Here is a 12,640-nt window from a genome sequence, read left to right as displayed (position 1 = left end):
CTGACTTGCATGCGGCTTGAAAAGAGGACGTCGTCGGAGGGCTTGGCTAGTTCACGGGACAAGAAGCGGGAGGATCCGGCTCATGCACTCTAATGGTCTTGGCAAATCGGCGGGACCAATTTGAGATAAAAGCACCTTCCGCATTCAGGATCGCCCTAGAAGATGCTTGCAACATCATTGGAAGCCCTACGGCTTTCCGAAGGCCAAGAAAACCTTCGCAAATTGCAAAACTTGAGCGTTTTGATTGAAGGAGCCTCAATTGCAAGAAAATTCCGCGTGAGATGCGCGGACATTTCAGAACAGTGGCTAACCCAAGACTGCTTCAAGCTATTTCAGCTAAGCAAGTAGAATATCGCATGAGATGTCCGAAAACGCAGCCAGTTCGGCAATTGAAGGTAGAGACATGTGGGAAGAAGGCCTTTCGATCCCAACGATTGCCGGCCAGTCGGGTGAGCTTCGCCTCCGAGTCATCCTGCCCGCGCAACCCGTGAAGACTGCAACCCTTCTTGAGGGATTTGAGCCAAGTTGTTGGGAACATCGTATATCCAGAAGTCGCTGGAGCGACGATCTTCTTGGCGTGAACAAGAAAAGTACAAGCAATTGTGCAGCGAATCAAGGCAAGAATGAAACGAACGGGCGAGCGTATTTCCACCGACAGAGCACGGGGGCAAGCTCGCAGATAAGCACTGGCCAGGCGCAAGATTGGTGCTTTATCACCCCAACGAGTCGGAAGAGTCTATTGCCGTTCCCAAGCTGGGACTCCGCTGCCGCATTGACGAACGGCGGCTCTTTCGGACGACTTGGGTGGCGGGCGGGTTAATAATTATCATCCTCTCGCCTCGCCTTCGGCTGGCCGGGATCGGAGCCACTGCAGCACGGGCCATTATGGATCTCCATCTGTCGGTAGATGGCCGAAGGGTGCGTGAATCCATCAACTAATGGCAATCTGTCAATCTCCAAACGTCAATGCCTGGACCGGAGCAGAGGGGATGTACGTGTGAGATATATACTGATTCTTATTCGCTGCCCCGGGCTGCAAGTTTGTCTCTCTCCATGGGGACAATCATGAAGCGGATGCTCCACGGGGAAAAACGCATCCCCGGCCAGGGTAGCCGCCCCATGTGAGGCTCGGTGGAGCCTCATCTTTTTCAAGGGGACGCCCTGAATGCAGAGTGACGGATATGACGACGACCATCTTTCATGGATTGCAATTGTCTTGCAGACTGCGGCCTCCTCCAGAATCTGATCTGCTCAATCTGTCTTGCTGCATTGTCAACAATATGCCTCATGCTCCCCAGTCCTCCACTCCGCAAACCCCGAAGTGGTTGCTCCAGACTATGGGGCAATGAAGATTCGAGCTATGGGGTTGCTCCACCTGAGAGAAAATACTTAGTGATGACCGGAGCCTCGACCTGTTCACACTTTCCTTTCCTCCTCATCCTCGAGAAGCCCATTTCTCGACCATCGCCCATTTCCGTCGCTGTCATCCCATTGAGCTTTTGTGTCGCTGCTATGGGTATCCTCACCGTTGTTGAAGAGCGGCCAACGCCGCCGTCGGTTTACAACTGGCGCATCTATGTGCTCGCCATCATCGCGTCCTGTGGATCTTGCATGATCGGATACACCAGCGCATTCATCGGAACAACGGTAGCTCTCGACTCTTTCAAGGACGAGTTCGGACTCAACGATATTTCCAGCGCGGCAAGAAATCTTATCAGCGAGAACATCGTTTCTTTGTTCGTTGCGGGTGCTTTCTTTGGAGCCCTCCTCACATACTGTCTGAGCTACTTTATCGGTCGCAAGTGGTGCTTGGCGATTGGCGCCACCACGTTTTCGCTGGGTGCTGGACTTACCTGCGGTGCTACTGGTAATACCGGCTTGGGAATCTTGTACGCCGGACGCGTTTTTTCTGGCCTTGGAACTGGCGTCGCGTCGGTAAGTCCGCCTCAGATACTGCTCAGTATGGATGTCCAGTCGTTGACGATCAAACTCGCAGAACATCATCCCTATTTACATCTCCGAATTGTCGCCTCCTGCTATCCGTGGTCGCCTCGTTGGTCTTTACGAACTTGGCTGGCAGATTGGTGGTCTTGTTGGGTTTTGGATCAATGTAAGTAACGACACAGAACTTTGTGTGAAAAAACGCCTCCCTAACACATGGCGTAGTTCGGTGTCGAAGCCCACGTCCCTCCTGGTCGAACTCAATGGATGATACCTTTTGCCGTTCAGCTTATTCCATCCGGCTTGCTGTTGATTGGCTCTTGCTGGATCCGCGAGTCCCCAAGATGGCTCTTCCTCAAGGACTATCGCAAGCAGGCGATGGACAACCTCTGCTGGATTCGTCAATTGGAACCGAACGACATTTACATCCAGGAGGAAATTGCTGCTATTGACAAAATCTATGAGCTTCAGAAGTCCACTGTGGGACTTGGCTTCTGGCAGCCTTTCCAGGCACTTGGTCAACGCCCTAACCTTCAGTGGAGACTGTTTTTGGGTTGTATGCTCTTCTTCTGGCAGAACGGGTCCGGAATCAATGCGATCAACTACTATTCTCCCACCATCTTTTCGGTAAGGCTGGTCTCTTGGCTATTTCCTGGAGGTTGCATTGTTGCTGACCATTGTCGTTTTCCAGAGTATTGGCATTGATTCGAATACCGTGAACTTGATGACCGGCATTTTCGGTGTCATCAAGGCTGTCATGACCTTCGTCTGGCTGTTGTTCCTGGTCGATCAGCTTGGAAGACGCAAGCTTCTGCTGATTGGTGCCATCACCGGCTCCATCTGCATGTGGGTCATCGGCGCGTATGTCTGCGTCGTGGAGCCGACGAAGAACCCCCAGGATCATTTGACTGGCAGTGGCTATGCCGCTATCGTCTTCTTCTACCTCTGGACTGCAGTCTATACCCCGACATGGAATGGCACTCCGTGGGTCATCAACTCGGTGAGTCAACCCTTCCAGAGTTCCTCATCAATCGCTAATATGGTACACAGGAATTCTTTGACCCTAACTTTCGGTCTTTGGCAGGCGGCGCGACCACAGCAAGCAATTGGCTGTTCAACTTTCTGGTATCGAGGTTCACGGAGCAGATGTTCGCGGCCATGGGCTATGGCGTGTACTTCTTCTTCGCCTCGCTTTCATTCTTGGCATTTTTCTTCGCCTTTTTCCTCATCCCAGAGACCAGTGGCGTTCCACTTGAGAAGGTTGACCGCCTCTTTGAGATCAAGCCTGTATGGAAGGCGAACGAGACGTTGATGGCTCAGCTGAGAGAAGAGGAGGTGCAGTTCCGCACAGACGCCAAGGGCGAGGCTACACACAAGGAGGTTGCTAACGGCAACAAGTCTGAGTCTGACTCAGCTTAGGTCTTGATGAACACGCGCGTTGAATAGAAGCCAATGATTTTGGGAACGCGGAATTCATAAATTAATATTCGGTGTTCGGATGAACCGAATCCATACATTACCTTGAATCAAGTGAATGTTATAATGCCTGGGGCTTTTCGAAAGTTTTGGTATAAGATTTGAATCTCGTCACCTGTGCTGGTAACAATCCACTTTGCATCACATCCTTTGCTCGAGCCCGTCCTAGGTTGATTGAACCCTGTGAAAATTCTCTAACGTCGGTCAGGCTGATTGAAATCCCGGTTAAGCCCAATCTGCATGTGCCATGTTTTTGACCGGCTCGTGGTGCTTACGTGGCGATACCGTCAGTATACTCGACGGCAATTCATTTAGCAGAGTCAAATTCCAGGAATGTCTGGAGAGGGAACGTAAAGTTGTCATTTCGTTTGTCATATTCGACTACCTAGTAGACTGTGTAGCTTTGCGCGAGAAGTGGAACCTGCTTGACGACTACAGCGTGATGAAGGCAACAGCGTCGGCATACGTGACCTTTGAAAATTCCGACAGGCTGCGTGCAACTTCATATGTTTGATTCAACACCAGTAGAACAGCTCTCTATTGAGTAGGCTCCATCAGAACCATGAGAGGCAACTTCTCCCAGAGAATGTACCTCTTCTGCTTCGTTCAATTCATGCTTTCGGCGCAAAGGGATAGATCATAATGCCACAATGTCTTCGCCAAGATGTACCGCATTTCGTACCAAGCCAGACTATCATGTCTCAGTACTTTGATTAATCAACAGGACTTGCACATGGCTTGTTAAAAGAAAAGTACTTACTTCATTTCGATGCAGTTTCGGGGTCCAAGACAAAAGGGCTGGACAACATCTTTGGTGTTTGGCTCAAACTCTGATCCAGGCAGCCATCTCTCCGGCACAAAAGCACCGTGGTCTTTGAATTTACGCAAGGAGTGATTGGCGGCAAATTGAGGCACAGATACACGGGTCTGCAAATTTTAATCAGCGTGAGAAAATTCGGAAGCAAGGTTGTGTTCTGCTCACACTCGCCGGGACCCAATGTCCAGCAACGACGCTACCGCCTTCGGGAACCTCCCGCTAAACCCCGACCGGTACAGGAGGATACCACTTTAGTGCCTCGTTAAGTACGGCTGTGAGATAGGTCATTTTGGAAAGCCTCCGAATGGTCAAATCTTTTTCCGACTCAACCTGCCGAATCTCTGTGACTAGACGAGCCAGCTTATTTGGGTTCTTGAGAAGTAAATACGTGACGCCGCTTAGAATAGTAGCTGTAGTCTCAGATCCTGCTACCATGAACAAAGACGAGTTTGTATACACGCCGCCTTTGGTGATCTGTCTGCTGTCAGGTTGTCTCAAAACCAAGTTCCAAATATCTGTCTCTTCCGTTGTTGTGTTGATGCGGCGATTCACACGTTCAATGGCGTGTGCGAAGTGCAGTTCCGAGGCTTTCTTGAGGTATTGAGGTGTAACCAGTTGAATCAAATTACCGAGCCTTGGTCATTCGCGTCCAACCTGGGCAAATGCATTGGCCTTAAGATTTCCAAAGATGTTACCAACCCATTCCGAATAGCTCGAGCTAGCTAAAAGTCCAAGTGGCTCGCCGAAGGCTAGCTCGGCCATGATGTCGAATGTTGTGAGGTTGTACAACTTGACCATATCGAACGTCGCTTCTGGGTTCGTTTTGATGTCTCTTAGGACATTCTCAATCAGCTGGTCGACAAACTTCGATATGAGCGGGCTTAAGGCGTCTTTTAGAAAATGCAGGCGAGAATACTTTTGGAAGCTGACTGTGCTCGGCGTCGGGTATCGTTGTCAATAGATTTCGGTGCCCATTCGGATCCGGTCCGTACACAAGTCTTTCTTTTGGAAAGCTCCTCTTGCCGCTCGTCTTATGGGAGTATATAGCTTTCCACGCCTGGCCATCGATAAGGCTCAGCCTGGTAGCTCCTACGCGAATCACGCTCCCATATCTCTCGTGCAGAGAGACGAGCCACGGAACCATGTCTCAACTTGTCTGTATTGCAATGAATGGTATGTCGGAGCAAGCAGAGTATTTAGGCACCGGGAAATGGGAAAGTGGGTGGAAAAGCGCGGTGTATGTTACATGTAACATGCCCGGTCCTATAAGCTGCATTACAGAAGATTGCAACGAGCGACTACCATGGCGACATTTGTCACTAAGAACATACCAAAAAGATGATGAAAATGACCATTTCTTTTCCAAACAACTCAAACACTTTGTGATGGAGGGAGCTTGTGAGAGTTTGCCAAACACTCCCTCCAACATTGTTTGTGTCTAAGGGCATCATGCTCCTGAAATAAGATTTTGTTGCATGCTGGTCTCTCTTTTGAGTAACCTATGTGACGTTCGGGGAATCTGTAATTATACGTTTGAAGGCCGTGAGGTGTGCAGAAGTTTTCAGTGGTTCAAGGCGCGTTGAGACAAGAGGACTTGTTCTGTCGTCCGAATGGAGAAGTGGAGCGGACAATGAATTCCAAGACACCGAGCCGGGGCCACGGGTTCAAATTGAACTTCCCGAATGAGACGACGCCCCGATAAGCAAGACAGTAAAGAGGTAGCTATTTGTGGAAACCAAGGTTCAGCTTAGAGGTCTAAATAGGGCGCTTTCTGATCGATCAATCAGCTAGAAACAAATCTTCTCAAGGACGAGGGTGATTCGCAGGGATCACGTGTCAGCTGACAGTTTTCCCGCGCGACTGGACAGGTCTCGTCTTTTCGCCCAAGCCTTCAGCATAGCCCGCCTGAGAACTAAACAAGATCTTTCGGAGACCCCCAAAAGTCCCGCCCTGATTTGGTAAATAGTTGCGATGTTTTCCCATGCTCGGTCTCCTATATGGTGATCAACTCTGTGCGCGAGAAGTTAAACCATGTAAAGCAGGATATCGTACTGAAAGTTAGAATCCGCGAACCAAATAAACCCGTTGCCCTGTTAATGCTTATATAGAGATGCTATAAGCTCCAGTAATGCGGCAGCCCCTAGGAATGCACTCTCCTCCTGACGAACGCCCTGTCAGCGTCTGGCCTGGACCTGTTGTTAAGCCCCCTCATCAACTGGCCTTTCTGCACAACAAGTCCTGCTTCTAAAGCTTGAGCTAAAACATAAGCTTGCCCTGCGTGTGTATTACATCGATACTCCAAATTATGATCCAAGCCTTCTTCCAGAAGATCAAACTGGGCAAGATAGTAGCTCATTTGCTGATCCCTCAAATTGACGAAAAGAGGGGGATGGACAGCCAGACTGTTGAGTTCTGCGGCCATTTTGACAGGCTCTAGGCCAGGCGTATCCACGAGAAATTTCGTCAACTTATTTCTGATCAAGCAAATCACCATTTCTGATGGGCCATCGCGATCCAAAGTTGGTAGAGTTGCTGTCGGGAAAATGTCAGCATCATTCAAGTTGCTTGGCTCTTGAACATCCCAATCTCGCGGAAGCAAGGAATGCCCAAAGCCAGAGAAAAGCGCAAATTTAGACACAAGTTGCCACCATATTCTTCGCCGCATCTCGGTTTCAAACGGCTCAGGACCAAGAGCGCGCCCGTCTCGATGGAGACCCATTTTCTAAGCGATCCGAATGACAGTGCCACTTAGAACCCATGAGCTATGGCGATCGTCTTCCGCCTGCAAAGAGTACTGCTCCACTCGTCAACGAACGTAATCTAAGTGTAGGACGGAGCATACCATGTATAGGCAAAGCGCCTGCAACACTACTCAACCGTCTGTTTATATGAAGTCCAGACGTCGAAGAGCTTGCTGTGTGGCTGCAGAAAAGGTCACTGTGGCTGATTCTTTAGGTATTCCCAAAGAGTTGTCGCATTCGTCCTCGGTCATTGAATTTACTGCCATGAGGAAGATGGAAAGCATGAGCGACATGATGTTGGACGAAAGACAATGAGGGCCGTTGGTGGCCTCGACGACGAAAGGCTGAAGACTTGGCATATGAATCACCTTTGTGAATGGATTCAGACGGTCAAGAAAGGTCTGCCAAAGCTTGAACGCAACGGCTGGACTTGGCCAAGCGTGTGCTGTGCTTGTGCCCGTCTTCTTCATCAAGAATGAGATCAGATTTTGACATCGAGAGCTTGGAATCCAGGGCGTTGTTGTGCTCTTTTTCTTCCAAGTTTATCAACTCATGCATCGCTCGCAGCTATTTCATCGCGTTCAGTAACCACGCACCTTGATGTCAACTGAGACCTTCTTACCTCATCATTCACCATACCTAAGAGGTAATTATCCATGAACGTGACATTTCCATTTGGATTCTCTGCCAGCTTTCCATCCGTAGTCCATTTTGATACATGCGATGACTCCGTCGGAGTGTGAAAGTGTGCACTTTGGGGCGTGCCGTGTTCCCTCGCGGAATCATTACCAAGATCATTTGAATTGTTCAAAAGCTCTTCACATTGTGCTAAGTGGGATTTGAGAGCTTGGTTGTACGGTCTCCTTCTTCGAGCAGGAGCTGGCGTCCCTGGGACAAATGGAGTGGACGACTGCAATTTTTAGTTAATGCATATCCTTATTCTGAGGCGAGTTGTTCCGATTGGTACTCGTACTTTGATGCAACTGTTTCATGGAAGATCTCTGTTACACTTGATCTTTCGTCTTTGACATGCAATTAAGCGTATGCTTGTGGTCGTTCGGTAGTCGTCGGGGGAAACGACTCCGATTCCGAAGGCCTCGAAGGAAATGAAGCCATATCCGTAGTACTCATCGTCCGGTCTTTGCTCGAAAATTGTACTTACGTCAATCAAACACAGCAATGAGGCAGGAGTGATTCTTGACAAAAGGTACTCCATTCAAGGTCGCGACAATGAATGTTAGCCGGTTCTGTATGTGCGATTGTCCGAAATGGAGCATATATGGGTTTCGGGATCGAAATTTTCTCTGCGAATAATTTTCCTGGTACCGCATAGTTCATCCGTCACCTAGCGCCACACGATGCACTGCGGTGTTTTGGGGCGGGCAAATTGAGCCCCTTGGGACTTGGACTATGTGCGACTTTGACGGCAATGATACTTTTCATCTGAACTTTATCTGAGATATCGTGTGGTATTGCAGATAAAAAAGCATATGGAATCTGCGCGACAAGAGACTTTACGGTTGCCAAATTGCACGTAAGTCTGCGCAGGCACGTACGAAATGGCTCAGAGATGTATTACGGTCACTCGATGTCGAATATAAGAAGAACGGAGAAAAAAGAACCTAAGGAACGCTCGGCAGGCTCCAAAGAATATCCCAAGCGTGATCTTCTGGGTCAAGGATATCAGAGGAGCTTCCCCATGGTCCGAAGGGAGCTAGGCTCCTGTCCAGTGGCAGAGAAAGCCAGTCCCCTGGTGGGAAGCAAAGATCGTTGGTTGTTGCACCGCTGAGAGCTCCGACCTCGCCATCGTTCCACTCTACAAATGATGGAAATGATGACAAGTCTCTCGGATTGGTAGGGGGGCCCATTCCTTGACGAAACCTCGTGACGTATGCCTCTAGAAGCGATCCATACCTCGAGGCAATATGCATGTCGTCCAACGTACCAGCCTTCAAAACATTTATGCTTGTTTCCAAAACAGCTAGTGATGCCTGCAGTTCTGTTATCCTTGTCCCCAAGCTAAGTGCCTTCAATAAAAGTATTGAAGCAGTGATAGCGCGCAAGAATATGCGCACAGGGCAAAACCGTAACGTTCCAGCTTCATAAAGCCTATTCATAGAGGTAAGGGTTTCGCATGAGCCATCAATGACTTCTTTAATGAACTCGGATTCGACAGCATTAACAGGCATATTAAAAATGGCAGCGTTTGCCTGTGCTGATGCCGGCCTTACGTCGCCTAATGCGCGGTCGATGACTCCTTGGATCCCCAGAGAATTCATGAAGATGCGTGTGTAGTTGTACTCAATCAAAAGCTCTTCTTGATAGTGTGCTGGAAGATCTGAGTTGCAAATAGTCAGGCCAGGCAGGGTTGAAATGAGGAGTGGCACAGCGAACTTACTAGCTGGTTCTATATATGTGTACCTCCAGGTACGGAGTTGATGCCTGAAACGACGCACGATCGTCGTATAGCGACCATTCCTGAGTAGTTCTCTTGTTGCCATTGGTGATGGAAACAAGACGTCATTCACTGTTCGCGAGAGGTTTGTCAAATCTAGCCAAGACGACAAAATACTGGAATCATCGCCAAGACGATATTGTTGAGAGAGCACTGGGGTAAACTCCGCCGGTATCATCGAGGCGCAGCCGAGTCGGTTTGAGTGTTGTTCTACCAAAATGTAAAGCAGTTGGTAGAGAGACTCCGGGTGTAGCCTAGAGTCTGTGGGGGTTGTAGTAGCGTGTTCTGGCCCGCTCATGTTGAAAAGCCCTAACTCGAGAGATAGGGACTGCGCGCAGCCAAGAAGCATCCAGGACATGCGGTCTGATGTTTTGGCGGGAGCAACGATATCTTGAAACCATTTCACATTGATCTCGTCCGTTTTGTCCGCTCGGTTACTGTGTTCAGTGTCTCTTGGGTCGTCTTCAGTTAGCAGCATCGACGAGTCCCATCCATCAGCACCTGGTGGAAAGTATATAGCTCGCGAGTGCCACTCTACCATCAGAAGCAATGCCTGAATGGAGCCTATTGTACGAGTCTTGGCCTTTGATCGTTTCTCCTGGCCAAATATTATTCTCAGAATGAGGTGTTGGCAATGCTCCCACAGTCTTTGGTGGATTAAAGTGCTTCTTGCAATTCCACCTGTCCCTGGAAGCACGTGGTATCTTGAAGAAATCAAGAGTATCACGCAGCAAAGAAGTGGCTCCTGGGTAATCAGGTTATAGTGCGCGTCATGGCTCGGGTTGAAGTTCCTCGAGACTAATGACAGTGGCGCTAAATGTTTGAAGAATCTTCACCATGATCAGTTCGTGCTGCCAAATTATGTCATGGGGGCCTTACAGGTCCATGTAAGTAACCGCTTCTTCAGATGAAAACCATCCCATTTTCGTAAAACGGAATGCATTCCACATTTTGAGCGTCTTGGAAGAGGGCACCGGAAGTTCGCTAGCCTTTGCTGCTACAGAGGGTGCCTTTTTCGGAGTGGAAAGATCGATCACAGTCTGAGGGGCTGTATTGATAGTGGAAAGTTCGGCTGGTGAGTTTCCGTGCTTATTTTCGAGAGCAGCTTGAAACAGTAACTTCAGCGCATCGTTCCCATTGGAGACAAGCGTTCTCATCAGTGTTCCGTTCAAGTCTCCAGTAACACCGTCTTCTCTTTGCTCGCTATCATTGTCAAGTCCAACTCCGCCAGGTCGAAGAACTTCAAACATGGACTCGGAATTCTCCGACTCTCCCGACGATGTATCGGCGTCCGGTACTTGCCAGCTGTCGTTGGCGACACCATTCACAGTTGGTTCACTAACCACTTCTGAGGCACCTTGCGAACCGCCATTCTTCATTTTGAGGGGCGCGGAATGGGTTAATTCTTCATACATTATCAGTGTGGTTCTCGTGATGTTTGACAATGCCAAGCAGTACCTTCGCCTTTCGATGTGCTCGATCCAAGTTCACATGGAATCCGGATTTCATCATTCGCCCGACTGGAATGATGGGACCTCTCCGCAGGAAAGACGCATTCCCTTAGTTCTCTTTTGCATCGCAAACAAGATTTCCCAGGCCCGTCAGTGATGCAGCGGATCTTCTTCCTGCGACAAAGTTTGCACGCCTTGTAAGTACGGCGGAAGTTTCGAATCGGTCCTTCGTTCTGGGGAGGAGGAACGGATGCCATAGCCTGTGATGAGCTGCCAATGATGGAGATGAATCTTGTCTGTCGGGTGTGATGTCAATGAAAGCGGAAATCCGGGGATGGAAAGTGACGGCAAGACTGACTGCAGCAATATCATGGCGGGTTTGCGTACGTTTCGACGAGCCGTGACTTTCCGGTGGCATGGCTGGAAAGCCACGGAGAGCAGTGGAGAAATGTCCCGCTGTGGACAACTCAGTTACCTTAGTCTACGCATAGTATGTCATGGCCCGCGCCATTCCCGGGGTTAGAAACACAAATTTAGAGGGTATGATTGGTTATTTTAGCCATTTGCGGGGCTCGCACAGCCTGGTTGCTCTGAAGATCCACATCGAGATCCATGCTCGAGTGTCAATTTACACCTTAAGCCAGCTCGGCGTTGTCGATCAAATCTTGAGTATTTGGGGATTGCTTATTGACAAGTGCTCGATTGTTGAAAAGGACCTGCTAATCGGGAATGACGCAACTTCCACTAATGCCATCGGATCTGCTAGATAGACAGCCCTTGCAGCACCAGCTAACACAGCTTCCTAACTACCTTCGAAGGCGGCCATTGTTGCTCTCAAGTTAGGTAACGAAAGTTGTGATGCTTGTCCCCAACCTCTGTCACATCGATCACAGTGTTTTCGTCCACTGGACCGAATTCAAGATCCCTCTTGCGATTCTCAAATTCCAAAGCGAAGTGTAACCCTATAGCCGCAATGCCGGTAACGCCCGCCAACCCGCAACCAATTGCTGTTCCTTTGGTGTAGAACGGGCTATCCAACAGGTCAGTTTTGTGACACTCATGCGCAAACCTTGGAAGAGCTACTGACCCATCAGATGCCGGAAAGACCACGCTGCTCATGAATGAAGAACATTGCCCAAGTGTTGCTAGGATTGCGAGGCCTGCGCCTTTCTTTGAGTCACCGCCCTGGTTGTTCAACAACCATGTGATATTGATGCACATGGCGGGGAAAATCCCACAAGAGGCGAGAAATACACCTGCGTATCGTGCCGCAATTTTTGATTCATCTCGAATTAGGACCAGAATGAGGTATCCGGCAGTAGCCATGACGCTACCACCAGTGACGATAAATCCACGCATGCCGTAACGGTCGCTAGCCCAAGCTGCTGCGACACAACAAACAAAGGCTGCGAAATACGGCGGAGCTGTCAGACCTTGCGCTGTGACGGACGAATAGCCCATATCGCGGACAATAGTTGGGAGAAAATTTGACAATGCGGCAAATGAGTAGTTGTTGCAAAAGTGAATCAGCGTATGCACGTAGTTTTGGTAATCAGTCATTCCTGAAAATATTTGGCCCCATCTGATGGCAGACTTTTTTGTGTTGTCTCGTTGTTGCAGTCTCTCTACAGCGAAGGTTTTGTCCGCTTCCGACAAGAAATTCGCTAAACCAGGTGAGTCGGCAAGATAAAACCAAGTGACTGCACCGAAGGCAATTGTTGGCGCTCCCTCTAGTTTCGTTAGGTGAGCATTATTGTTT

The 12,640-nt window shown here is 49.2% G+C and overlaps 6 protein-coding genes across 6 annotated transcripts; 1 reads left to right on the top strand and 5 right to left on the bottom strand.

Annotated features, from left to right (window-relative positions):
• Positions 1-1,395: 1,395 nt before the first annotated feature.
• Positions 1,396-3,360, top strand: GCG54_00008001 (putative quinate permease; the record flags this gene model as incomplete). The annotated part of the gene is made up of 5 exons (XM_045407974.1): positions 1,396-1,935; positions 1,997-2,110; positions 2,167-2,568; positions 2,633-2,941; positions 2,992-3,360. The coding sequence occupies 5 exons, from the start codon at positions 1,396-1,398 to the stop codon at positions 3,358-3,360; spliced, it is 1,734 nt and encodes a 577-aa protein (XP_045257107.1).
• A 1,093-nt stretch (positions 3,361-4,453) lies between these two features.
• GCG54_00008000 (Cytochrome P450 monooxygenase FUM2) lies at positions 4,454-5,032 on the bottom strand (the record flags this gene model as incomplete). Its single annotated transcript, XM_045407973.1, has 2 exons — positions 4,454-4,825; positions 4,889-5,032. 2 exons carry the CDS (start codon positions 5,030-5,032, stop codon positions 4,454-4,456), a joined length of 516 nt encoding a protein of 171 aa, XP_045257106.1.
• A 1,031-nt stretch (positions 5,033-6,063) lies between these two features.
• GCG54_00007999 (Transcription factor vrtR1) lies at positions 6,064-6,953 on the bottom strand (the record flags this gene model as incomplete). Its single annotated transcript, XM_045407972.1, has 3 exons — positions 6,064-6,244; positions 6,287-6,324; positions 6,387-6,953. The coding sequence occupies 3 exons, from the start codon at positions 6,951-6,953 to the stop codon at positions 6,064-6,066; spliced, it is 786 nt and encodes a 261-aa protein (XP_045257105.1).
• Positions 6,954-7,118: 165 nt separating this feature from the next.
• Positions 7,119-8,113, bottom strand: GCG54_00007998 (uncharacterized protein; the record flags this gene model as incomplete). The annotated part of the gene is made up of 3 exons (XM_045407971.1): positions 7,119-7,508; positions 7,598-7,863; positions 7,984-8,113. Coding segments are annotated over 3 exons (786 nt in total), but the record flags the coding sequence as incomplete, so codon positions are not given.
• Positions 8,114-8,597: 484 nt separating this feature from the next.
• Positions 8,598-10,809, bottom strand: GCG54_00007997 (uncharacterized protein; the record flags this gene model as incomplete). Its single annotated transcript, XM_045407970.1, has 2 exons — positions 8,598-10,260; positions 10,310-10,809. 2 exons carry the CDS (start codon positions 10,807-10,809, stop codon positions 8,598-8,600), a joined length of 2,163 nt encoding a protein of 720 aa, XP_045257103.1.
• Positions 10,810-11,715: 906 nt separating this feature from the next.
• Positions 11,716-12,639, bottom strand: GCG54_00007996 (uncharacterized protein; the record flags this gene model as incomplete). The annotated part of the gene is made up of 2 exons (XM_045407969.1): positions 11,716-11,911; positions 11,969-12,639. Coding segments are annotated over 2 exons (867 nt in total), but the record flags the coding sequence as incomplete, so codon positions are not given.
• Between the last annotated feature and the right edge of the window lies 1 nt (position 12,640).

The sequence above is a fragment of the Colletotrichum gloeosporioides genome, assembly GCF_011800055.1.
Source record: "Colletotrichum gloeosporioides strain Lc1 chromosome Unknown consensus_104, whole genome shotgun sequence".
NCBI lineage: Eukaryota > Fungi > Ascomycota > Sordariomycetes > Glomerellales > Glomerellaceae > Colletotrichum > Colletotrichum gloeosporioides.
Note: the sequence above shows the minus strand (reverse complement) of the source record. Positions and strands in the feature narration are given on the sequence as shown.